The 23,616-nt window shown below is 58.1% G+C and overlaps 3 protein-coding genes across 4 annotated transcripts in view; all 3 read right to left on the bottom strand.

Annotated features, from left to right (window-relative positions):
• Positions 1 to 1,445: 1,445 nt before the first annotated feature.
• Positions 1,446 to 3,655, bottom strand: LOC111144085 (occludin/ELL domain containing 1). Of its 2 annotated transcripts, XM_022498195.1 has the most exons (6): positions 3,579 to 3,655; positions 3,032 to 3,208; positions 2,700 to 2,899; positions 2,330 to 2,495; positions 2,027 to 2,080; positions 1,578 to 1,851 (listed from the first exon to the last, which is right to left on the bottom strand). In XM_022498195.1, the coding sequence occupies exons 2-6, from the start codon at positions 3,107 to 3,109 to the stop codon at positions 1,729 to 1,731; spliced, it is 621 nt and encodes a 206-aa protein (XP_022353903.1). In that variant the 5' UTR covers positions 3,110 to 3,208; positions 3,579 to 3,655; the 3' UTR covers positions 1,578 to 1,728. The 2 variants fall into 2 exon arrangements, with proteins under 2 accessions (XP_022353902.1, XP_022353903.1); XM_022498194.1 differs by lacking the exon at positions 3,579 to 3,655 and having other exon boundaries at positions 1,446 to 1,645; positions 3,032 to 3,542.
• Positions 3,656 to 6,275: 2,620 nt separating this feature from the next.
• LOC111143846 (unconventional SNARE in the ER 1) lies at positions 6,276 to 10,167 on the bottom strand. The gene is made up of 8 exons (XM_022497793.1): positions 9,486 to 10,167; positions 9,083 to 9,132; positions 8,855 to 8,933; positions 8,612 to 8,764; positions 7,874 to 7,886; positions 7,393 to 7,420; positions 6,925 to 7,099; positions 6,276 to 6,477 (listed from the first exon to the last, which is right to left on the bottom strand). The coding sequence occupies exons 1-8, from the start codon at positions 9,651 to 9,653 to the stop codon at positions 6,295 to 6,297; spliced, it is 849 nt and encodes a 282-aa protein (XP_022353501.1). The 5' UTR covers positions 9,654 to 10,167; the 3' UTR covers positions 6,276 to 6,294.
• Positions 10,168 to 11,057: 890 nt separating this feature from the next.
• The window catches only part of LOC111143844 (myosin IXB), a 65,948-nt gene continuing 53,389 nt past the window's right edge, over positions 11,058 to 23,616 (bottom strand). The window contains exons 23-40 of the mRNA XM_022497791.1: positions 22,890 to 22,962; positions 22,596 to 22,720; positions 20,677 to 20,810; positions 20,259 to 20,449; positions 18,717 to 18,815; positions 18,428 to 18,601; positions 18,288 to 18,329; positions 18,000 to 18,111; positions 17,085 to 17,158; positions 16,394 to 16,586; positions 16,175 to 16,303; positions 15,793 to 15,898; positions 15,411 to 15,542; positions 14,358 to 14,481; positions 13,891 to 13,938; positions 13,430 to 13,576; positions 12,607 to 12,730; positions 11,058 to 12,486 (exon numbers count right to left, since the gene is read on the bottom strand). Of these exons, the coding sequence (XP_022353499.1) occupies positions 12,071 to 12,486; positions 12,607 to 12,730; positions 13,430 to 13,576; positions 13,891 to 13,938; positions 14,358 to 14,481; positions 15,411 to 15,542; positions 15,793 to 15,898; positions 16,175 to 16,303; positions 16,394 to 16,586; positions 17,085 to 17,158; positions 18,000 to 18,111; positions 18,288 to 18,329; positions 18,428 to 18,601; positions 18,717 to 18,815; positions 20,259 to 20,449; positions 20,677 to 20,810; positions 22,596 to 22,720; positions 22,890 to 22,962 (2,443 nt within the window). The 3' untranslated portion in view covers positions 11,058 to 12,070. The remainder of the gene's footprint in view (positions 12,487 to 12,606; positions 12,731 to 13,429; positions 13,577 to 13,890; positions 13,939 to 14,357; positions 14,482 to 15,410; positions 15,543 to 15,792; positions 15,899 to 16,174; positions 16,304 to 16,393; positions 16,587 to 17,084; positions 17,159 to 17,999; positions 18,112 to 18,287; positions 18,330 to 18,427; positions 18,602 to 18,716; positions 18,816 to 20,258; positions 20,450 to 20,676; positions 20,811 to 22,595; positions 22,721 to 22,889; positions 22,963 to 23,616) is intronic.

The raw sequence follows: 23,616 nt of genomic DNA, 5'->3' as shown, positions 1-23,616 counted from the left end.
GGAGAGAATACTGGGCTCCCATTGGGAAGGGGGACAGTTTCTGCCTGGGGTCCACATCTTCCACGATGTCCTGCAGGCAAGCAAATGTATGCGCCCTCCAATTGGGCCGGACTGAGATGCCCTATTAGATTCTGTCTATCCTGCTGTCCAGTCCCCAGGCCAGAGACGGGGATGTCTATCTAGGCATGACTGCAGAACTCTTATAAAACCCTACCCAGGGGCACCTGGGTGGCTCAGTCATTAAGCATCTGCCTTCAGCTCAGGTCATGATCCCACGGTCCTGGAACCAAGCCCCGAGTCAGGCTCTGCGCTCAGCAAGGAGTCTGCTTCTCTCTTGCCTCTGCTCCTTCCCCCCAACTTGTGTTCTCCCTCTCTCTCTCTCAAATAAATAAAGACTTTATTTATTAATTAAGATTTTATTTTATTTTTTGAGAGACAGACACAGCCAGAGAGGGAACACAAGCAGGGGGAGTAGGAGAGGGAGAAGCAGGCTTCTCACTGAGCAGGGAGCCCAATGTGGGGCTCAATCCCAGGACCCCAATGTGGGGCTCAATCCCAGGACCCCAAGATCATGACCTGAGCCAAAGGCAGACGCTTAATGACTGAGCCACCCACGTGCCCCAATAAATACAATCTTTAAGAAATTGTCACAAGGCCCTCCATGGGGAGCCTGCCCCTACCAGTGCCCCACCCACCCTGTCTCGGGGTGGGCATGGAGTGGGCACCACGGGACTCTCCCACAGAGCCAGGCCTAAGAGCTGTGACCCTGGAGTCAGCCACCATTCAGCCTGCCATTCAGCCTGCCATGCCCCGGGAGAAGTGATTTTTAAGGCTCGGATTGGGTCAGCATTAGGGAATCCAGCGGGTCTCCTGGGCTGAGTCTGCCCCCTTCAGGAAGTCCCCGGTGTTCTGCCAAAGGAATTCAGTAGGATGCCCACTAACCAAGACTAGGGAGGGTCCTCAGCCAGCCCTCCCTCTGTTACTGGAAGCTTTTTCTTTAAAGATTTATTTAATTATTTTAGAGAAAGCGAGAGAGGCAGAGGGAGAGGAAGAGGGAGAAGCAGACTCCCCACTGAGCCCGGTGCCCAAGGCAGAGCTTGATCACATGACCCCCGAGACCATGGCCTGAGCTGAAACCGGACAGATGCTCAACCAGCCGAGCCACTCAGGCGCCCCAGTTACTGGAGATTTTTGGCTCCTGGAGCTCCCCCAGCCCAAGCCTGGCTAGGTTAAGTAATGCTGGGTGTCGGCCCCTCAGCTTCCCACCAGAAGGCCACGGGTGAGGCTCTGGGTGGAGAGGGAACCCTCTGGACAGACAAAAGTTCACACCCTGCTGGGATAAGTCCCTTTCCCTGAACTTCGATTTTTAACTCGGGAAAATGGGAGAACAATTTTTTTGGTGACAACCGAGTGAACCCAGGAGTGTTGAGCAGCTGTACACAGCAGGCATTTCATAAATGTTTATTACACTGAGATAGAGACTTAGGCAAGACCTGCTTGCAGGGGATGGGCTGAGATCTGGGCTCTGGGTTGCTGGTCCCTGAGGAGGTCCTGGGACGGATTCCCGGAGGAGGCACCATCAGAGCTGGGTCTCAAAGGCTGAGGCATTTGCCAAAGCTACCCCAGGAGCGGGTAAAAGCAGGAGCTAAAGCCAGGAGGTAGGAGAAGAAGTGAGGGCAAGTTGGAACCGCCACCTCGATGTGTCCCTCTGCCTGTCCGCCAGGGCACTCAGAAGTACACAGAGCTCTTGCAGTCTCCTTGCTCATCGAACTTCTGAATCTGCATCTTGAGGTGCCTCAGTTTGCCCTTCAGGTAGTGACAACGAGCCTGCTTGTCCAGGAAGCTGGGGTCCTGGGCAGGGCAAGACCCAGGAAAGTCCATGGGGTACTTTGAGCCTCAGTGGCTAACCCTTTGCCTCTTTCTCTCTGGGCCTCAGTTTTCTTTCCTTGAAACTGGGTACCCTGAGCCTCATGCGAGGGTCAGGGGTACAAAGGCCAGCCTGTGGGACTCAGCGGACACAACTTACCGTCTGCTTCTTCTCAAATTCCCTCCAGACACGGGCAGCAACTTGGGCTTCCTTCTGCAAGTGGAGAAGGGGGTGGGGCTCAGAGAATGCTGAATCCAAGGACGGATGGGGAAACTGAGGCTCAGACAGACAAAGTGACCCATCTAATGAGGACCTCCAGGGCTGACCTTGGCCCCTATGCTGTGGCCCCCACCCAGCCTAGAAGAGGCAGGGGACCCAGAGACCCGGACCCAGGCGGGTGTCCCAGAGGCCAGAGTCCACCACCTGGAAGACTGTGGGACAGGTGTTTCTGCTGGGGCTGACCTGGCTTCGGGGCTTGGGCAGTGAGTTCAGCAAGGTCTCTAGCTGCTGGAGCTTTGCCAGTGCAGAGCCCACCTCCCGCTGGAGCTCCAAGAACTCTGTGTATTGGTCCTGGAACACGGCAGCATAGCAGCTCCGCTCCCTCTCACTGCTCACTTGTGGGTACTTACTGCAGGGTTAAAGTGGGGCAGACAGTGAGTGGAAATAACCCATCCCTTTCCCCCGATCGTTTTAATTTGTTCTTCTTTGCCCATGTTGGACTCCCTGCCCCAAATGCCCCTTTTCTCTTGTTACTATTTAGTAAACTCTTATTCATTTGTCAAAACCCCAACCTCAGGCCCCTTCCCTGTTCCCGGGCATCAGGAACACTCACAGCTCATAGTCGGACACTAGGTGGGGCCTTGGCATATGCCCCCTGGGGATGGCTTCCATAGACTTCTTGGTGCTCAAGGGAGCCCGGGAGGGCAGCTCATCCTCAAATACAATCTTCTTGGGCCTTGCCCTGTGCGCTCCTGGTTGACGCTCGCGCAGAGCGCGGGTGGCGCTGGTTTCCGGGCCTGGAGGCACCAATCGCTGCGGGTGCCGCAGGAATCATGGTTGGTTTGGAGTTAACCAGGGTATGGGGAAGCCGGAATCCCTCAAACTGGCGGGAATGAATTTCTTGCCTAGGCTCGGCCGGGGGACCCTCCTCCCGTTCAGACTCACCGGGGGCCCAGGGCCAGGCGGGCGGGTCTGCAGGTCCCCCCGGCAGCCGCGGGTCTTGGGGGACTCCCGGGTGGGCATCGGCCTCAGGGAGGCGCCGCTCGGGCGTCCCCGGGGCGGCGAGCGGGTCCTGCGGGGGGCGCCGTGGCCCCCGCATGGGGGGGTCGGTCGGCGAGCTGCCTGCGGGCACCAGAGAGGGGCGCGCCTGGAGGCGGGGAAGGCTGGAGGACGTACGGGGAGGCGGACCCGGGAGCGGCCAACTCTTCCGCAACTGGCGAGATCTCTAGCTCCGCCTCTATGTGCATAGACGCACCCGATTGGCTCTCAGAGCAGCCCGCCCCCGGCTGCGTAACCCGGAAAGGCGCGACGCGCGTGACGCCACCGTGTATCCTGGATGGCCCCGCCTCTAGTTTACCCCCGCGCTGCCGCAGCCTCGCCTGCTAGGGCGTGTGAAGCCCACGGACACCGTCCCCCGAGAGGTCCCCCGAGAGGTCCCCCGGGACCTCCGCCCCAGCTGCGGGCCGCACGGACTGCTCCCGTCAGGGTTTACCTGTCCCAGCGTCCGGGTCTCCGGGTTTGGGTCCGCTGCCTCAGAGGCGCCTGAGTCTGTGTTGTACGTTAACTTCAAAGGCTGGACCCAAGTGCCGGGGTCGCTCCACAGGGCGGGGCGGGGCCTAGGGAGATTGGGCGGGGTTGGCGGCGAGGGGGCGGGACCCAGCGTTAAGGGAAGAGTATCCGCTTTTGAAGCCAGGTTAGCGTCCAACCGGACGGGACCGGACGTATTTGTTGTGTATTTGGAGCTGCTGACTCACTTTCTCTGACCCTTGGGTGTTTCTGGCCTGAGAAAGAGGTGGTTTTTATATTTTAAAATATTTCTGTAATCATTAGATTATTCTGTAATCATTAGATTATTATACTCTGACCAGTTGTGGGAGAAAACGGTTTTCCCCACTTTTGTTAACTCCAGTGCTATTACAGTTTCCCGCAAGTGTATCTTCGAAGTTTTAAGTCTTGACTAATCTCATGTGAGAAAAGTTCAGAAATGATTTGTCTTTCTTTTCCTGCACATTTTCTTCTTCTTGTTTGTTTTTGGGAGCTCTTTGTATGCCAAGGATGTCGTTTAACCAAGTAGTGCGTCTTCTTTCACTGTTACAGGTGAGGCCGTCCGATACATTTTACAGGCTTTTTTGCCCCCCCATGTAGGAAACTAAATATTCATTAAATCCCTTGCTATTTTACTGAATTCTCCTGTTTACAGAGCCCCCCCCCTTTTTTTTTAAGTTAGTTTGGGTTTCTCATATAATTGTATCACCTGCAAAGAACTTTGCCTTTTTTTTTTTTTTCCATTTCTCAGTCTGATCTCTTCTTTCTTGTCCAGTTGTACTGACCAGCACCTCCAGACTATGTTGTCTTTGGGGGAGTCAGGTGGACTGTGGGCATCATCTCTACCTTCCTCTCTTTGATGGCAGAATTGCCAGTGTTTGTTCACTAAGTTCAATGCTTGGCTTGAGATTTTGCAGTTAAGTGAGGAAAATATCTATCTTGCTTATTGTTTATTGAGATGTTGAGTGATAGATGCTGAACAGTACAGTGTATCATTTCACCCTATGATTTTCTTTCCTGATGCATTAATGTGGCTATTAACAAACTTCCTGGGCGCCTGGGTGGCTCAGTGGGTTAAGCGACTGCCTTTGGCTCAGGTCATGATCCTGGAGTCCCAGAATCGAGGTCCGCCTCGGGCTCCCTGCTCTGCAGAGTCTGCTTCTCCCTCTGACCTTCCCCGCTGTCATGCTCTCTCCGTATTTCTTTCTTTTTTTTTTTAAAGATTTTATTTATTTATTTGAGAGAGAGGCAGTGAGAGAGAGCATGAGTGAGGAGAAGTTCAGAGGGAGAAGCAGACTCCCCGTGGAGCTGGGAGCCCGATGCGGGACTCGATCCCGGGACTCCGGGATCACGACCCGAGCCGAAAGCAGTCGTCCAACCAACTGAGCCACCCAGGCGTCCCTACTCTCTCCGTATTTCTCACTCTCTTTCTCAAATAAATAAATAAAAATATTTTTAAAAAACCTTCCTATTGAACCATCTCTGCATCTTAAGTGTGAGCCTTGTTAAGATCTACTTTTTTCTTCAAAGATTTTAAGTAATTTCTACACCCAAAGCGGGGTTCAGACTTATATCCCTGAGATCAAAAGTTGCATGCTGTACTGACTGAACCAGCCAGATGCCTTTAAGACCTATTAAAAGTTGCCATTAGAGCTTATAAGAAGCTTTACTTGGGCGCCTGTGTGGCTCAGTGGGTTAAGCCTCTGCCATAGGCTTGGGTCATGATCTTGGGGTCCTGGGATCAAGCCCCGATTCAGGCTCTCTGCTCAGCGGGGACCCTGCTTCCCCTCCACCCCTGCCTGCCTCTCTGCCTACTTGTGGTTTCTGTCTGTCAAATAAATAAATAAAATCTTTTAAAAAATAAAATAAAAAGCTTTACTTAGTGTTTTTACACCAATGTTGACAGGGGTCCCCATATTGCCCACTCACACTCCCATGGGTCTGGGACACCCTTGTGCTCCTGTCACCTGCCCAGCCTCCCTCACTGAGCTCCCTTGGTCACCCCCCTTTATAGGTTTCACCATCATCTGGAGTGAGGGTGAGCAGAGCCCAGGACCAGTGGTTCTCCCAGGACTCCCACTCTATGACCTCTTCCAGGGTCCCACCTCGGGAGTAGTGCCCACGCAGTTCTCATCTGAAATGATCAGGCTATGACCTTGGCAGGGCAGAGTTTCCACAGACCCTCACATGTTTGTTGAATGATTTGGTGAAGCCTCTAGTTTCCTGAGAGCTCAGGTGGCGGTTGGACTAAGTCCTATCTCTGAACTGTCACCTTCAGTCTCAAGGAAGGCCCAGCCCTGATGCTCCCTCCTTCAGGCTGATCTCAAAACATAGCCCCATTTCTCCGCCCACCCTCTAGCCGCACCCCAACAGCACAGGGATGAAGGCACTGTGTTTGGCTCTGACTCTACAGGCCTGGGGCCTCCTGTGGCTTCTTGGGCCCTGGCCTTTCCCCATGTGGGGTGGGTACCAGGGCAGGGGAATCGAGGCCGGGGGTGGGGGGGAGTTCGCTGGATCACTGCCCCACTGCCCCACCTAGACTGAGCTTCCTCTCCTCTCAGGAACATCCGAAGACCCTCCCGTGTTGTTGCCCGCCCTGAAGGGTGCCCCTGGACACAGCGGGGGAGCAGACAGAAGACAGCCGCGTGGGCCGGGACAGGCCTTTATTTGAGTTTGGGCATTATGCGGATGAAGAGGATCATGCTGATGAAGATGAAGCAGACAACGATAAGCATGGCCCAGAGCAGCCAGTTGACCGACTTCTGTGTGTGCTGCTCCAGCCGCTCCGACTCAGTCTTCAGCTTCTCTAGGTTCTGGTCGGCCATCTTGAGGGAGTGTGACAGGGTCTGTGGGAGAGGTGGGAGAGTGTCAACAGGACTGCGGCCGAGTGTGGCTTCTCCCTGCCACCTGGGGGCAAGTCAGCTCTCTAGCCCTGGCTGGTACTGTGCCCTCGGCTGGGAATTCCACCTCTGCCTTCTGTCCAACTTCTATTTTTTTTTTTTTAAGATTTTATTTATTTATTTGACAGACATAGATCACAAGTAGGCAGAGAGGCAGGCAGGGAGAGAGGGGGAAGCAGGCTCCCCGCTGAGCAGGGAGCCTGATGCAGGGCTCGATCCCAGGAGCCTGAGGTCATGACCTGAGCTGGAGGCAGAAGCTTAACCCACTGAGCCACCCAGGCACCCCTGTCCAACTTCTGTCATGCAGCAAAGCCCTGGCCACGATGCCCCTCGGCCGGGAAGCCTTTTCTGATGTCCGGGGCAGAGGCTGGGCGGGTTCCCCTGCCCTCATACCTGGTTGTCCTTCTTGATGACGCTCTGAGCGGCCAGTGTGTTGGTCTTGAGGCTTCGGGCCAGGCCTAGCATCTCCTCTGCCAGCTTCTCCTGGAGGTTCTGATGTCGCTGCAGGACAAGGTCTAGCTCGGCTGCCGACTGCTTCTCATCCCCTGGTCTGGGCCCTGTCACCCCGCTGACCTCACACGTGGGTGGACGGGGGGCATGAGATGGGGTGGGGGAGGGTAAGAGACCAACATGTTCCCAAGCAACCCAGAGGGTATGGCTCCAGCTGCTGCCTTCCCTGGGGCTCCATTTCCCCTTTTTTGCTTTGGCTTTTAGGAAGAGCAGCCCCAGAAGGGGCTTCTGATCAGTGGTTCAGAGGCTTGTGGGGGCCCTTGTGGTGGGTGCCTCAGTGGCCCTAGATTCCTCCATCCACCCGGCCCCACCCCCACCCCCCAGTGCTACCCAAGGGCTGAAGACACTTACACTCTCTTCCTCACATCCAGCTGGGGCTCTGGAAGCGAAAAAGACCAAGCAGGAAGAAGGAGAAGATTGGTTTCCTGTTTTCCCGGCTTCCTGATCATTCAGTGCCTGTGATGTGTCTGCTACTCATAATGCCATTTCTTGTCCAGTCTGCTGCTGGTGAGCTCCTGATCATGCTTCAAAGCCCTAGCTCAAAACCCCTCTCTTTTAAGAAGTTTTCCCTTACCCCTAACCCCTATGTGGGCTCCCCCAGGCTCCAGGTCCCTTCTGCTGGTTTAACCTTGGCCCTGTGGCCTAGGAGTATCCAGCTTTATTTCCTCTGGGGCGCAGCTCCTCTGTCCTGGTACCCCCATCAGGCATAACTAAGTGACTGCCCCTGAGGCTATGCTCCCTGGGCTGTGGGAGACCTTGGGGGAGCCAGGTGAGGAATGTGAGGCAGCACAACAGGTAAGCCTCAAGTCCTGTTTTCTTTAGCGCAGCTCACCTCCAGCAGAGTCCTATGGGAAAAAGAGAGAGTCATGAAGTCACCTACCTGTCCTCCCCCCAAACTGCCCTTTCAGCTCTCAGAACATCCCCCTACCACTCATTCGGTGCCCCAGGCAAATCCCATGAATGACCTCTGGACCTCAGTTTTTTCATACTTTGATTATGATCCACATAAAATGCTCAAAAAGACACTTGCCGTAGCATTTTACAGATGGAAAAACTTGTTTATCTGTGGCAAGATGAGATAAAGTCATCTATCTGTGTCAAACTCGTCTCTGTTGCTCTGGGCCAACTCTGGGGCTTAACTAGATAGGTACCTTTTTTTTTTTTTAATTTATTTATTTGACAGAGAGAGATCACAAGTAGACAGAGAGGCAGGCAGAGAGAGAGAGAGAGAGAGAGAGAGGGAAGCAGGCTCCCCGCCAAGCAGAGAGCCCGATGCGGGACTCGATCCCAGGACCCCGAGATCATGACCCGAGCCGAAGGCAGCGGCTTAACCCACTGAGCCACCCAAGCGCCCCTAGATAGGTACCATTTTTGCCCTGGACCAAACTCCTACACATCTAGAAAAATCCCGGCTTGGCCTTTCTGTCAGGAAGCAGACTGCCGGCCCAGGGCAGAGGCTGTTGGGCCCCCTAGGGTCCCTGCACCAGCCAGCATTTGTTGTTCTGGCTACACCCAGGCACAAAACTGTCCCTAACCAAAGGGTTCCCAGGCCCCGGGGAGGAAGCCCTACCGTGCCTAGCAGCTCACTCCTCATTTCGCTGGTGTACCGAGCCCGCGACTGCAGGTGCACCGTCTTCGTGGCGGGTACCCGCTCCCTGGCTGTGGTTGGTACACGGCCGGGGGCCAGAAACTGGTTGGCGAGTGCCTTCTCTGAGGCAGAGGTCTGCAGAAGAGGGAAAAGAGGTCACCCCAGGGGCAGGTCCTGGGCAGGTGAGCGCGATGAGGGCTGAGGAAGTAGAGTATCCAGGCTCACCAGCTTCTCTGCCTGCAGCATCCCCTTCAGGAAATCTACCTTGCGGGAATATTCATTGATCACCTCGGAGGCTGGTTTGCTGGAAGGCGACAAGAGGAAAAAGAAAACCTGTCCACCGTCCCTAGTTCCGGGAAAGGTCTCAGCAAGGGCTGGAGTCCAGGGATTCCCCAGCAGGAGCCGGTCCTGGCCCATGCCAGATTTGGAGCCCCTGTAGCCACTAGCACTCACCTTGGCTGGGCTTTCAGAGCCTGCAGCATGTCCTCGAGGGCTCCCACATACTGGGGAGAGAAAGCAGGGGTGTAAGCGGGGTCTGCCAAGCCCTCTCCTCCCTGTCCTGTTCGAAGTGGGGGTGAGGGTAGGGAGTGGGGGGCGTCGGAGCCAGGACGGGGCGGAGCCAGGACGGGGAGGGGCGGGAGACTGGGCTGAAAGGGGAGGAGCCACGTGCCAGGGAGGCGGAGCTAGTTGAACTAGTTGAATGGGGCGGGAGCTGCAGGTGAACGTGGCGGAACCGGCCGGAAGGGGCGTGGTCAAGAGTGGTCGTTGGGTCTGGGGAGTAAGACCCGGTGGCCGCTAGTTGCGGAAGCCGCCGTCCGGGAGTCGGGCTCTGCTTGACAGTGAAGATTTCCCTCACCTTCTCCAGACGCCACTCCTCCGGGTCCCGCTTCTCCGCTGCCATCGCCTCGCAGCGGCACAGCAACCGCACCAGGTTCAGCTCCAGCCTCGACGCTGCCATCATCTCTCGGCGGTATCCTGCCCCTTCCGCTGGCGCCATCTTGGAAAAGGGCGGAAGTGCCCTCATTTGGGCTTCTTCCGGGCGCGTCCGCCTCTTTCACTGTTGCATCTTTGGGGCGGAGCTAAGGTTTTGTTTCAGGGAGAGGCACAGTCCGGTCTGTGTTACTCAGGGCGGAATCGCGTTTTCCCCGCTTAAGCGTCTTAACCCTTCCGGAAGGGTTAAAAGGACCGGTCCTACGGTGTCGGGGCCGTGAGCAATAGGTCCTCGCCTTATTCCTTTCCTCCTGCTCAAAATTCCTCCCCTGCACCCGCTTTTGCTTGGGTTCTTCCCATGGTGAACTCTTCGGGTATTCAGGCAGCCTCCCCCGGTTCTTCCCGGGGTTGGGGCCCGGCACTAAGGAATCCCAAGGCTTAGGGGCCCATCCAGAGTTTGTGGTTATGAGCTTCCGGGTCTGATTCCACCACCCCCGCAGTGGCCCTGAGGAAATTTAACTTTTTTGGGTCCCGTCCCTTCTTTGAGAAACGGGTGGTGTGACAAAACCTGCCTGTGGGAGGGGGGCGGATATTAGCTAGCTCTGGGGGTGAGAGGTGGGGCAGGGTCCCCCCTAACGCCCAGACCTCCATGGAGAATCCCCCGCCCCCCAAGTCCCCAGGCAGTTGAGGCCCATCCTGCAACCTCCCCTGACCCCCTATGCCTGCGGAGGACAGGGTAAGGATTGGAGCTTCAGAGGGACTGGAGCCTGGCTTGCAGCACTCATTCATCTTCCTACCCTTTGTGTCACCTGTGTCCTGGTCCCACATGGGCCTGGTGTCCTCGCAAAACACTATGTAGGAGATTAAACCCAGGGTGGATGAAGGGGGTCACTGGAGGCAGATGGGGCAGGCTCCGAATTCCAGCCCTACCCCATCCCAAACGTGTGGCCTTGGAGAAGTCTCCCAGCTCTCCCTCATGTGCCATCTGGACTAGGGTTCTTCCTTGCTCCCTAACCCCAGCCCCATGGGCCCTGCCTGCCAGCAGGTTCCCACAACTGCCCATCTGACTGCAGCCTAGGAGCTGGTCTGAGAGGGGATAGTTGGGGGAGGTGTGTGGCTTCGGCCCTAGAGGGCCCACCAGGAACGGATCCCTTCACAGGGAGATGGCCCTTGTAGCTGACATTTAAGCCCTAGCTTTGGGGAGAAGCTGGGTGCTGAAACGGCAACAGGAGCAGCTCCCAGGACAAGAGGCTCTTTGCCAAACCTCCCCCCTCCATTTCCAGATCAGTAACAAGCACCTCTGGCAGGCACACCACTCAAGTGTGAAGACTCCATGTGAAATTCCAACAGCAGCATCGCCTGGAAGATCAAGGCAGGTCCTCCCAGACAAGAGGCACAGCCCCCTGCCCAGCATCCCTCTTGCCTGAGACCACAGGGTGGACCGCCACCAGCCAGCTCCTCCTCCTCTGACGGACTCTGAACCCAGTCTGAGCAGGACTATGCATACACACACCTTTCAGGCACTTTTTATTTTTGCACGGCTTGTGGAGCACCTGGGGCACCTCTCGTCCCAGACCTGTGGCCGTGTGTCTGGGGAGTGAGCCAAGCCTGGGGGGCGGGGGGAGCCCAGCTCCGGAGATCCCCAGCCTGTCCCCGTTGACCAGCAGGAATGTCCAGCCCCAGGCCTTGCCCTCCCTGCCTGTGAGTGGTCCTGAGTCGCGGCTCCTGTTGGCCACGTGGAAGGGGCAGTGTGCCGAGGGTTGCCTCCTCTGGCCTCCTGAGTCTGGGGCTTGGCAGACAGAAGAGTGACGGCCACATTCACGTCTCCCCGGGATGTGAGGTCTGTGGTGCTGCAGGTGGAGGCTGCTGGCCACCTTGTGTCCTGACTCCAGCCACCAGCCTTGATCCCCACCGAGGCTCCAACACTCCTTCAGATGCGGGCCAGAGGATGCATCTGAGACACGCCTGGCTGTCAGGGGCCCCCTGGGTCCAAATCCCCCACGCAAGGCCCCAGCCCTCAGACCGCGGGCCCCGGGCCGTCCTCAGTGCAGGTCTGAGGCCCTGACATGCGCTGGCCGTGCAGGCTTTGCTCTGAAGACTCAAGTCCAGGTTATAAGGGAGATGAAGGGCGTTAATATAAAAGTTTGTACATACATGTATAAAAAACAATTTGGTCTCTTGTTAAGGCTGTTACAGTTTAAAGTTATGTAAACCACGCACAAAGAAACAGTTACCATATAAAACAAAAAGGGAGGTGGGAGATGCCAGATGCCAGGCCACCCACCGTGATTTGGTGCTCTGGGTGGGTGCGTCTGTGCAGTGTTGGAGGCTCAGCAAGGGCGGCCAGGCCTTGGCTGGCCTCTCCCTGCTTGGCCTCTGCACGTGGGGCTAGTGCCCACCTCACATTGTCTTGGAGCTTCTCGTTCGGGATCCTTCTCAGCCAAACGCGGGCTCTGCAGCTTGGTGCCCAGCTCCGGCTGGGACTCGCGGGGACTCTGGCTCTGGGGGCCCTCAGCCGTTGGCCTGGCCCGAGGTGGGGGGCAGGCAGTAGGTCGGGGGATCTGAGTACCTCCGCTTGGCCCCAGGAGGCCGGTCGTCCTCGTCCAAGGGCTCCCGCATGCCCAGCACAGGCAGGAGAGTGCTGGGTGTGACATACACCGAGTGTACCTGGTCCGGGCGGCGGGCGGGCGGCTCTCGGCGCCTCACGGGGGCAGCAGCCTCTGGGGCACCCGGTGCCCGGCCGGGGAGGTGGGAGGGCAGGCCAGGTGGGAGCTTGATGTTGGTGGTGGGCATGATGGGGGTCCGCCGGGGGGTCTTCACTCTGACCGTCACGAAGGACGACGGCCTTCGTCGTGGAGGGGCTGCTGCCACGGGGAGGGGGCTCAGGGCGGGCGCGCCGGGGCTGGGGAGAACAGGCGCGGGGGGCCCTTTTGAGAGACAGACGGCAGGGTTACTGCAGCTTCGGGGCCTGAAGACGGACCCTTGCCCCAGGGCCTGCCGGCGGTGGACATGGGAAGGACAGAAGCAGACGCTGCCTTAATACTGACCTTCTGAGGCCCCCCGCCCGGCCCGTTCTTCCAATAGGCTCTCCGTGCTGGCCGACGTTTCCGAGTCCAGGTTTTCCTCATCGGAGCCCCGAGGGTCCAGCTCCGGCAACCGGTAGGTGATGTCCTCCCTGTAGGGGGGGTGGAGAGAAGGGGGTCATGGTGTCCAAGGCTGTTCCCAGGGTGAAAGATCTCCCAACAAGGGTGCCAGGCCAGCAGGGGACAGAACGGGCCTTCCTCTTCCTGGATGGGAGCCCTTGCCCTCAGCACCCCGAGCAGCCATCCCCAAATCACTCCTGGTCCAGAGAAAGTCCGGGGAGGGCTGGGTCAGGCTGCTGAGGGAAGCCAGCCACCTGGCCCTATACTGAGCTAGTGATATGCTCCTGCCTCAGGGCCTTTGCAAGTGTTAGGCCCTGTACCCGGAGTGCTCTACCCTATTCTTCAGACTAGGGAGGCCAAGTGGCCCAGGTCACACCTGTCCTCCTGGCATCGTGTTAATGGCATCCCTATGCACACTCACATCTTGAACGAGTGACAGGTTAATTGGTCATCCTAGCTAAAACCAACTTCAAGACAAAGTTTGGGCACGACCCCTCTGCTGCCCCCTTTTTTCCCCTGTGGACCACCATGGCTCCTGGAGGTCAAGCAGGGGGTTTAAACAGCCCCAGGCTGCGTTTTAGGACAGCAGCCCCCCCTGAGGGAGGTGCCAGATGGTGGGAATGAGCCTAGCCTGTCAGCCTCCTCTAACAGCCAGGGTGGCTATGCCAACGGGCTTGGGGAGGGGGGCCGGATGGCAGCGCCAAGGACAGGAAGGGGACGGAGACACTTGCTTCTCCTCCTTGATGGACTGGATCCGCTCAATGAGGATCTCCTTCTCGCGGTCCTCGTCGCCGCCGGGCACCTCCTCTTCCGGCAGCACCCCCAGCTCCTCTGGGCCGCCGCCACTGCTCGCCCGGGCCTTGGGGCTCTTGTTCTACAACAGAGAAGTGGCAGGTGTGGCTGGCCCCTCTGGGAGGGTGGGCCTGGTCTCCTGGCAGTGGGGAGGGTCAACAGCTTGGGGAGAGGAGGTTAGTTCTGATGTGGATCCCGTGGGGATAGAGTGGCTGGTGCAAGGCTGATTAGTTGTTCTCAGTGCAGGTGGTCAGCAGGCAGTGGTCCTCCCCTAGCATGCACTTCCAGGAGGTTAGGACACGCTCGGTCTACCCCATGAGACCACGGGCACGAGGGGAACCCAGCATGCACCGCTCCCGGAGACATGCAGGGCGGGCCCGTGGAAAGTGTACATACCAGGACCCCCTCATAGGGAGACGAAAACCCCAGTTTGAGAGGCCAGGGCTGGGGAAGAGACGAACAGAGGGTGACCACACAGGGCCACAACCGCCACACGGGCATCGAGCCACATTGGACTGCGGGGACAAGGACAGGATCCTCCCGTGGGAGCCCAGGACTTGCCCCGCTAAGTCCCCATCCCCACTGTGGGGCCACTTCTATGGTGGGGACTCTTCCCTATAGCAGAGGCCAGAGGAAGACCCGAACCGTCCCCGAGTGGATGACCGGTCCTGCTGCCCTTCGAAGGGCAGTTGGCAGGAGGCTGAACGAGGAAGGCGGTCATTCAGCCAATGTGGGGAACGGGCCCCCAACCATGCTCCCCCAAGAGGCCCCCTGGCCAGGTGGCATGGGGCCTAGGGTGTGCAGGGCGTGCAAGGGGCGGACAGGTGAGACCCCACCCCGTCACCCAAGGCCGGCATGCTCACAGCGTTCTGTCGCAGGAGGGAGAGGCGGCGGAAGGCAATGCTCTCCGCGGCTTCTAGCTGGTTGATCTCCTCCATCTTCACCTTGTACTTCCTCATCTGTTCCTTGATGAGCATCTCCACGCAGCTGCAGGAGAAAGAGACTCAGTTACCACCCGCAGGATGGCCAGTGTCAGGGCCTGGTGTCTGGAGAGGCACTGGCTGGAGACTGGGGCACAGGGGCCCGAGATGGAGACCCAGGGCCCAGGCAAGGCCACGGACACAGTGAGGGCTGTGGCTCCCATCTCTGTGGTGGCGTACTGTGTGACATCGTGTGACTCACTCCACCTTTCTGAGCCTGGGGCCCTGTCTCAACAGGCCTCCCGGTTTGAAGGAGGAAGTACAAGCACCGTGGGCCAGAGTAAGCCAGCCCCACACAGTCCCCCTGCAGGGCGGGGTGACACGGAAGTGTGAAGAACAGGTAGGCTGGGTGACATGTCGCAGAGGCTGCAGGTGACCTGCCCCTGGGGCTCTGGAAGGTGCACTGTGAGCGGTAAGTGTGGGGGGTGAGAGGCAGGCACAACTCAGGGTTTTCCATCATCACAACCACACAAAGAGAAAGGGAGCAAAGAAGGTGCTAGAAGAGGCTAGAAGCGAATCTTTCAACACCCCACAACCACCCAGATGTATCAGGGCCACAGGAAAGCCGCCTAGAGTGGCAGGTCCTTATTTTCACAGCCTGAAGCCTAAACAGTGTCTTCTTAGTAGCTGAGGTCTGACGACCTCCGAGTTCTTTTGAAGAACTCTGAAAACTTCCGAAGATGGTACAGGGGGCAGGAGAGACCGTGTTCCCCCCGCCCCCCTCCAACAGCTGCTTCTTTCCTGACAACCCTTGCTGCTGCCAGAGGCCAAGGACATCAGGCTCCCCGATCTGCCCCTCGCCCCACCACTGGAGAGGGGGTAATTTTCCTTTTCTCTGGTTTTCTTCAGCCTCAGAAACACTTGGGAGGGATGCCCCAGCTGCTGGAGCAGACACAGCATGGTGGGGTCGGGGTGGGGGGAGGCACTAGCACTCACGTGGTGACCTTGAGGACGTCCTTCATGCTGGTCAGCGGGTCTGAGTTGTCAGGGCAGCGCAGGAGGCAGGGGGCGAAGATGATGGCTAGAGCGCTGGGCGACATGCGGTTCACATCCTCAAGCAAGGCCACCCTGCATGATGAGTGGCAGTTAGGGGCGACCACGGAACCCCCAGACCCGCAGCCGGAGCCCCGGGGTGGGGAAGGGGCCGTCATCCCCTGGAGCTGGGACGGGCGGAGAGGGATCGCCACAGGAGAGCCTGGGTCTCCCCCAGACCCCCCTGCCACAGGCCCAGGTCTTGGGGCCGAACCCGAGGCACGCCGCGCTGGGGCTCTTGATGGGGACCCCCCTGCCCCCCAGGGAGCAGGCGGTGGGCACTTGCTTCACGAGGTGGAAGATGAGCCGCTCCAGTGAGTTGTGGTTGGCCTCGGGCAGGTGCTCCAGGACGGCGTAGATGGCGGCCAGCTGCTCCTGCTTCTCCGGCAGCTCTAGGGGGGCCCAGGGCATCAGCAACCTGTGGGCCCCCCCGACACGTTCCCGGAGGGCTGGGGAGCCTCCCGCTGCGTGGGGGCTGGGATGGGCATGTGGCAAGGTATGGGGCCATGGAGGGGTCCCGGCCCTGCCCTCGGCTAGGCACCCACGCCAGCTGCTCTGAGCCCAGGTTTCTCAGCGGGGCCTCCCCAATTGGCCCCAGCGAGCGCTCGTGGTTCCAAGCCCGACCGCGGCCACCCGCCCGCCCTCACTGCGGCTGCCGTGCACCTCACCTACGGCTCGGAGGAAGTCACCGTACTGGGCGAAAGTCATGAGGGGCTCAGGCAGCTCTCGAAGCCACTGCTTGAGCACGCCGGTGATGGCATGGATGGGGAAGTTCTCCAGCTTGACGGCCGCCGGGTCTGCAGGGAGGCCGGCCGGGGGCTGGTGAGTGTGGGCAGGAGGATGGTGCCCGAGAACCACCCCCAAAGCCTACCCGCCCTGACACCCACCTGTCTGTAGGGCCTGTCGTAGCTCCCGTGTACGGTTCGCAGCACCGGACTTGCGGTAGAGGCCTTCGGTGTACAGGCCATGCATCTCCACGTGTTCCAGAAGCTTCTCCAGCACAATGGGCACGGAGGCCTTGTCGCTGGTCAGGCTGTCCACGCACACGCCAAAGTGGCCTGGCTCGGCACCTGGCTCGCTCTGCAACACCAGGGGGCAGGGGTCAGGCCTCCTGGGTGGGCTCCCTCCCTTCCTGTCCCTCCGCCACCCCACAGGCTGCTGAGGGCACCTGGCTGGGGAGGTGAGCTTGCTGGCTGCTGGGAGGAGAGGGGCAGGGGTTCCCCTGTGGAGCAGTCCCCGCTCCCTCAGGACAGTCAGTCCTGCTCCGACTGCAGCCCTAGCACTTGGGACTTGGTCTCCCCTGTGCACAGAGCTGGAGGCTTCCTCCACCGGGAGGACAGAGGAGCAGGGCGGGGGGTCTGAGATGCACACTGACGAAGCCCAGTCCTGCCTCGGGGGACCTCAAGGGGCTCTGACAGAACCGGGGTGTGCTCTGCTCTGGACCGGCCCCTTCTATCAGCTTCCTGCTCCTACCTGACACCCAACCTTGGTCTCGCACCAACCACTCCTTCTCCTCCCATTGCTTGGGATGGCCTCCCCTGATGGTCTGGAAAGTTCCTGCCCCTGGGCGGCGCTCACCTTGCTCCTGCACGTGTAGGAACAGTAGGTCTGAATCTTGTGCACACACTTCTTGTGGCAGGTCATCTTGCACACTAGGAGGTCATGGGGGGTGGGTCACAGATGGTGCCTCGGGGGACCTGGGTTCCCACCGACCGGCTTCCAAACTTGAGACATAGGAACTTCTGCCCCAGTTCCCAGGCAGGGAAAACATGTGGGCAGACATTCACAGCTGGTGACTGCTAGTGGCCTCAGCTTGGCCAGTGGGACAGGAACAGGGGTTTGGGGGGTTATGCTTGAGACAGAAAGCTAGCTGAGACCAAAGAGGAGGGGGAGGCCAGTGTCCTTATCTCAGGACAGTGACAATTGCCTGAGTAGTTGTGATGCACATAGGGGGACACATAGGGACTGAAGGGACAGGAGGCCCTGGGTGAGAAGAGAGGCCCAGCTGATCACCGCAGGAATGCATGACCGCCGGAGATCTGCCTGTGCCCGGGGACAGACCCTCCTGCCCGCTGGGTTGGCCTGGGCTGCGGCTGTGTCTCGGGGTTCCTCTGTGGCTGACTGGATTGCCTGTCACCACATGAGGGACCCCGGGGGTCTAGGGAGACGCTGGCAGATCAGGGAGCAGGAGAAGTGTGCACGTAAGCTGGGAGGGAGGACATGGGGTAAACTACGGAGGTAGGCATAGGGAGGGCAGGCTGCAGAGGCAGCGGTGGGGCGGGGGGTGGCTCGGCGGGCTGAGAATCAGCATCTATCCCAGGGTGGCAGTGGGAGGACCAAGTGGTGAGGCATGGCCAGGGCAATGTTCCAGAAATATCTATCCCGTGGCTTGAGTAAAGGCCCCAGTGCACAGTGAGGAGTCTGGGGACGTGGTGGGGGGCAAGAGGGTGTCGTGCAGCATCAGGGGCATGGTGGGGGGTCAGGAGCGCTCACCACTGCAGAGCAGGGCCTTGTCCATGAGCCAGATGTAGGAGAGGCACTGCTCACACGACTGCGGGATGCTCACCTGGTAGCTGGCAAACACGTGCCCGTTGTGCTGCTGGACCTGGGGGGCCACGGGGGAGGGCGCTGAGTGGCGAGGGGGGCCCCTCCACACTCTTGCCGCAGCCTGTGGCACCTCAGGCCCGAGGTTCACGCTCACGATCAGGGTTCCCCAGGGCGGGGTGGGAAAACACGCTCACACCTGCGTCTTCACAAGCGCGCACGCGCACAGATACTCACGGCGCGATCCTGCTTCCGCTTCTTCTTCTGAGCTTTGCTCTGCTGTGAGGGAGCACACAGGCATAGTCTGTGAGGGCCCTGGGAGCACCCGTGCCTCCAGCTGCCACCCACCCCACTGTCCCCGAGGCGGCACTACCAACCTTGGGTGGCTCAAAGTCATTCTTGGTGTGCCCGCGGGTGAACTCGTCGAGCAGAGACTGGAAGAGGTTGAGGACCAGGTTGGTGTCCTTCTCCCCCCGCTCGGCTGCCAGGTTGTTCACGACAATCTGGTAGTTCTCCATCAGGTCCTTGTAGCCGACGTGGATCTTCCCGTTCTGCGGGGATGCAGGTGTGACCCCCGTGGGACGGACAGACGGGGGTGGGGAACGCTCTGGAGAGGGCACGGGGGTCCCCACAGGGGCCCTCCCCAGGGTCAGGGGCTGCACATACGGGGACGGAGTACATGGTTTTGAGGTTGCTTCTGAACTTCTCAGTGGCTTCGATGAACAAGCTCTCGATGGGAGTCTTTTGGGAGCGCAGGTCGTTTATCTGGAGAAGGAGAGAGAGAGATGCCCTGACTCAGAGTGACCACAGGCTTGGCATCTGACTGCCTGCCGCTCAGCTCTGTCCCGAGTCCTTCCCTGCTTCCCCTGCGATCCCAGCAAAAAAAAAAATCCAGGCCCTCTGGCTAATCCTGGCCTGATCTTTCCAGTCCCTTCAGGTTTAAACCAAACACCCCACATTGGGGGCTGGATCACACTGGGGGTGTTGAACAGCACCCCCGACCCCCACCCACCAGATGCCAGGGACATTCCCCAGTCAGGACAACCAAAAACGTCTCCAGGTGTAGCCAACAGTCCCCTGGGACACAGTTGTCCCTGGGGACCCTTCTGCCAACCACACACAAGCTTGACTTAACCCAGAGCCATGCCCCAAATGCATGCCGTGGTGACCAATTCACTTTTTCTATATACACTAAGCACTCAATCAGTGTGTTTTGTTAAACTGTATCCTAGGGCACCTGGGTGGCTCAGTGGGTTAAGCCGCTGCCTCCGGCTCAGGTCATGATCTCAGGGTCCTGGGATCGAGTCCCACATCAGGCTCTCTGCTCAGCAGGGAGTTTGCTTCCCTCTCTCTCTGCCTGCCTCTCTGTCTACTTGTGATCTCTCTCTGTCAAATAAATAAATAAAATCTTAAAAAAAAAAAAATAAAGTGTATGCTAAACAAAGTAAGTTCAAGGCCAGGGCTGAGCCACCGCGAGGCTGTAGGACCTGGGGGTCACTGAGGGGGACACAAATATGTCCAGTGACCACCTAGCTCTAGGCGTTTCCGTTTCCTCCAGTGTGAGAAGAAGTGGGCAATCACCCCCAAGGATGCGGGGAGACAACGCACAAAGTGTCTTTCCAACAGCAGATTCCGAACTTTCTGGGCAGGAAGTGCAGGAGAGGACGTTGGCCCAGGCCACAGCCCCTTGCCTGAGGCCCTCGGGACAGGCGTGTCCCAGAGTCAGGCCCTCTGGATGTTGACACTGTTCCACAAGTTCTGTGCAGCCCTGTGATCAGACCCACTGACTTTATTTTTTCTTTTTTAAAGTAAGCTGTACCCCCAACGTGGGGCTTGAACTCATGACCCTGAGATCAACAGTCACGTGTTCTACCAACGAGCCAGCCAGGTGCCCCAAGACCCACTACGTTTTCCTACGAAATGTAAATATCCCTGGTGAGCAACATGAATGTTAGACAAACGTTCTCTCGTGAGTCCAGGTGGGATTCTGCAGTAAAGGAGCTAACGTCAAATTTGGGAAGCAGTATCTGGTTTCTGGAACTTTCTGTATTGGAACTGTGCCTCTGGACGTTCTGTGCCTGGCACACTAAAGGCCTGGGTGTGGCGGCTTCGAAGCCCAAACTGCTGGGTGCTGACCACCCTTCTGGGGAGGCCCGGGCCTGACCGTGTGTAGCCCCCCGACCCCGCAGCTGCCCCTGGATGGCCCACCTTGTTCAGCAGGAACTCATCCAGGTACTTGAGCTCGTTGGCGTTGGTGATCTTACGGAACACGGATTCTCGCCACTTCTCCGACACCGTGATTTTGCCGATCTTGAGGTTTCGGTTCTTCTTCCCTTTGCCTCCTGGCTCCTTAGCATGCTTCTCGCCTGCTGGGTGGCGGTGCTGGTGGCTGAAGGAGGCTAGAGGGAAAAGGAGCAGCTGGGGAGGTGGGTTCTGGGGGACGCATGGTCCCCCCCACACAGAGAACCAGGGCCCTGCTCTAGTTGCAAGCTGGGGTCTGTAGCCGGAAAGCGCCCTGGAGTTGAGGGGTGGTATCTGGGACCAGCCCCGAAACCCTGTGCCCAGTACCCATTCCCAGGGACTCCGGCAACTCTGCCCTCTCTCCCTGAGGCTCCCAGCGACCAACCTTCCAGGTTCTTTTTGGTGGTGGTGGCTTCTAGCACGGTGTGCCCCGGCGCTGTGTTCTCCGTTTCCTCCACCCCCTCTAGGCTGGATTTTTTATCCTTATTCTTATGCAAGAAAAGTCTTTTAAAAGTGGATCTGTAGGAGAAAGTTAAGCAGTTTCTCTTAAGCTCCGGGAGGTGACAACAGAAGCAAGGCTGGAGGAAAAGTCATCTTGCTACAAAGAGAAAAGTCACCCTTTGCTTGGTTATCCACGGAAAGAGATGCTACTAAAAATGAGATCGATTTGTGTGACGTGACAGGGGGTCAGGTGAAAAGGCAAGATGCAGGGGCACCTGGGTGGCTCAGTGGGTTAAGCCTCTGCTTTCGGCTCAGGTCATGATCTCAGGGTCCTGGGATCGAGTCCCGCATTGGACTCTCTGCTCAGCAAGGAGCCTGCTTCCCCCTTGCTCTCTCTGCCTGCCTCTCTGCCTACTTGTGAGCTCTCCCTCCATGTCAAATAAATAAAATCTTTAAAAAATTAAATATTAAAAAAAGGCAAAATGCAGAACAGACATCACAGAGTGACCCCGTTTTCATATTAAAAAAACAACCCGAAATAAAACTACCTTCTGCACCCTTATGTGTGTTTATGGGCCCGAGTTTTAAGAAAGAAAATCAGAAGGAAAGGATGTCAAATCGTGCGCTGAATAGCGTGCCCCCCAAAAGCTGTGTCCGTGTGCTCATGCTCAGGACCCATGAATGTGACTTTATTTGGGAAAAGGGTCTTTACAGATGTGACTAAGTTACTGTGTGTCATGCTCTGAATGTCTGTCTCCCCCCAGATTTGTACACCGAAGTCGTATCCTCAGTGTGAGGATATTGGGGTGATGAGGTCATGAGGGGGGATGCCCATAATGGGACTGGTACCCTTACAAAAGGGGTCCTGGGAAGCTCCCTTCCCATTCCTGCCACATGATACCCTAGCGAGAAGATGCCATGTGTGAACCAGGATGTGGTCCCCAATACATAATATGTCTGCTGGTGCCTTGAACGTGAACTTCCAGCCCCCAGAAGACATGTCTAGAGTTTAACCCACTTACTCTGGTGGTTTTTGTTACAGCAGCCCAAACGGACTAAGACCTCAAGATGAGGTTGTCATCCTTATGACAGAGAAAGAACACAGAGGAAAGAGGAAGGTCATGTGAAGATGTGGGTAGAGATAGGGGGTACAGACACAGGCCAAGGCTGCCTGGAGCCCCCAGGAACCTGAAGAGGCAAGGGCTGCCCTTTCCTAGAGCCTTCCGAGGGGGCGGCCCTGCCAAAACCCTGACTACAGACTCCTGGCCGCCAGGGCTGTGAGAAGTGAATTTCAGTTGCTAGAAACCCCCTGATTTGAGGGGCTTTGTTTTGGTGGTGGGGTGTCCGTCCCCGCTGTGGTGGGCGCTCTGCAAGCCCATTCTGGACCTTCCTCGACCTCCTGTCCCTGCATTTGGATCAAAGCTCCCCCATCCCATGGCCCATCCTCTCCGCTCTGTGATGGACCCGTCTGGAGCACTTCTGCAGGGGCTCTCTGGGGGCAGAGCCTGGGCCCAGTTTCTTCTATCCATAGACCAGGAGGGGTCCTGGAGGTAGGGGGATCCGGAAGCTGATTCTGATGCCATAAAAAGCCAAATGGAACCCACTGACCTGTGGGCCCAGAGGAGGTGACCCAGATTGGCTCTAGGCCGCAGTGGGAACCATGATGCTGGCACACGGCCCCACTGGCACGTGAGGAGATCACGACCGCTCATTCGGGACTGGGTGAGTATTTGCCCAAGAGGGCTTCAGAATCACCATCACTTGGGACCAGACTGCCGGGAGATAGGGGGCTGGGGTGGGGCCGGCAGGGACCCTGTGCATCCTCTGATGGTGACCTGAGCCTCCTCCAAAGCTCACACTTACTTAGAGTCGGCTGGGGGGCCTGGGGACAGCCCGGAATCTGTGCCGACAGACGCGTCGCCCGATTTCTTCTTCTGGATGGCCGGCTTCTTGGTGCTGGGCTCCCCGTCTACGGCTTCTATAGAAGGCTGCAAAGGGAACAGGACTGGGTCAGCAAAGGCAGGCGGGACTCGCTGGAGGGAAGGCAGGGGCGCTCTGCTCACCATGCCGTCCAGCCACCAACTGCCCTTGTCTTTTAAGCTGCGTTTCGGGCAGAGCCGGGGCAGCCAGGGTGGGAGCTGCAGCCTGAAGCTTTACCTGCATCTTGGTCTGGGATGGGGATGGAAGGAGCTTGGAGACGTCGCTTGTGGACAAGGAAATGCGTCTCTCCCTGCGAGATCACAGAAACATGGCTTTTATTTATTAGCGCAAGTTAGGAGACGTTTTTGGTTATCCTGACTGGGCTGGGAGGGGCTTGGGCATCTGGTGGGGGACAGCAGGGTGAGGCTCCATGTTCTGAGGGGCATGGGGCAGACCACCCCAGGGAATGAGCCGGCCACAGGTGTCAGTGTGCTGGGCCGAGAAAGCCCGGCCTAGCAGAAGGCCTGCATCTTCTTCCAACTCTTCTTTCCTCTGGCCAGGCAGGAGGGGTTGGGGACTCGGGGTCACCGGCACGTAGCTAACTAAGGGTAAGGCACAGTGGGTCAAGAGCTGAGCCCCTTCAATTCCTGGGTGATCACCCCTACCGAGGACACGGAGACCCATGCAGACCGGGGAGTGGGATGTCGTCCCGAGAGAACCGGGGATTTCTGTGTGAACATAGCTCGTGATGGGGCACGGGTGGGGGTCAGGGAGAGCACTCAGGGTCCCAGCTGGCCCCAGGCTCTGTGGTTCCCGGCAGATGACAACTCTTTACGTTCCCCTGCCCCTTCCTCCTCCTTCCTCGGGCCTCCCACCCCACTGGTGTTGGCTCTCGGGCAGGCACAGAGACGCTCACATGTTTTTGGGATACGTGGTACTGCCCCGGTCCTGCTGCCAGGCCTCT

Source organism: Enhydra lutris, unplaced genomic scaffold (assembly GCF_002288905.1).
Source record: "Enhydra lutris kenyoni isolate GAN:26980312 unplaced genomic scaffold, ASM228890v2 scaffoldscaffold10, whole genome shotgun sequence".
In the NCBI taxonomy this organism is placed as follows: domain Eukaryota; kingdom Metazoa; phylum Chordata; class Mammalia; order Carnivora; family Mustelidae; genus Enhydra; species Enhydra lutris.
The sequence above is the reverse complement of the archived record's forward strand: the minus strand, read 5'-3'. Positions and strand labels throughout refer to the sequence as shown.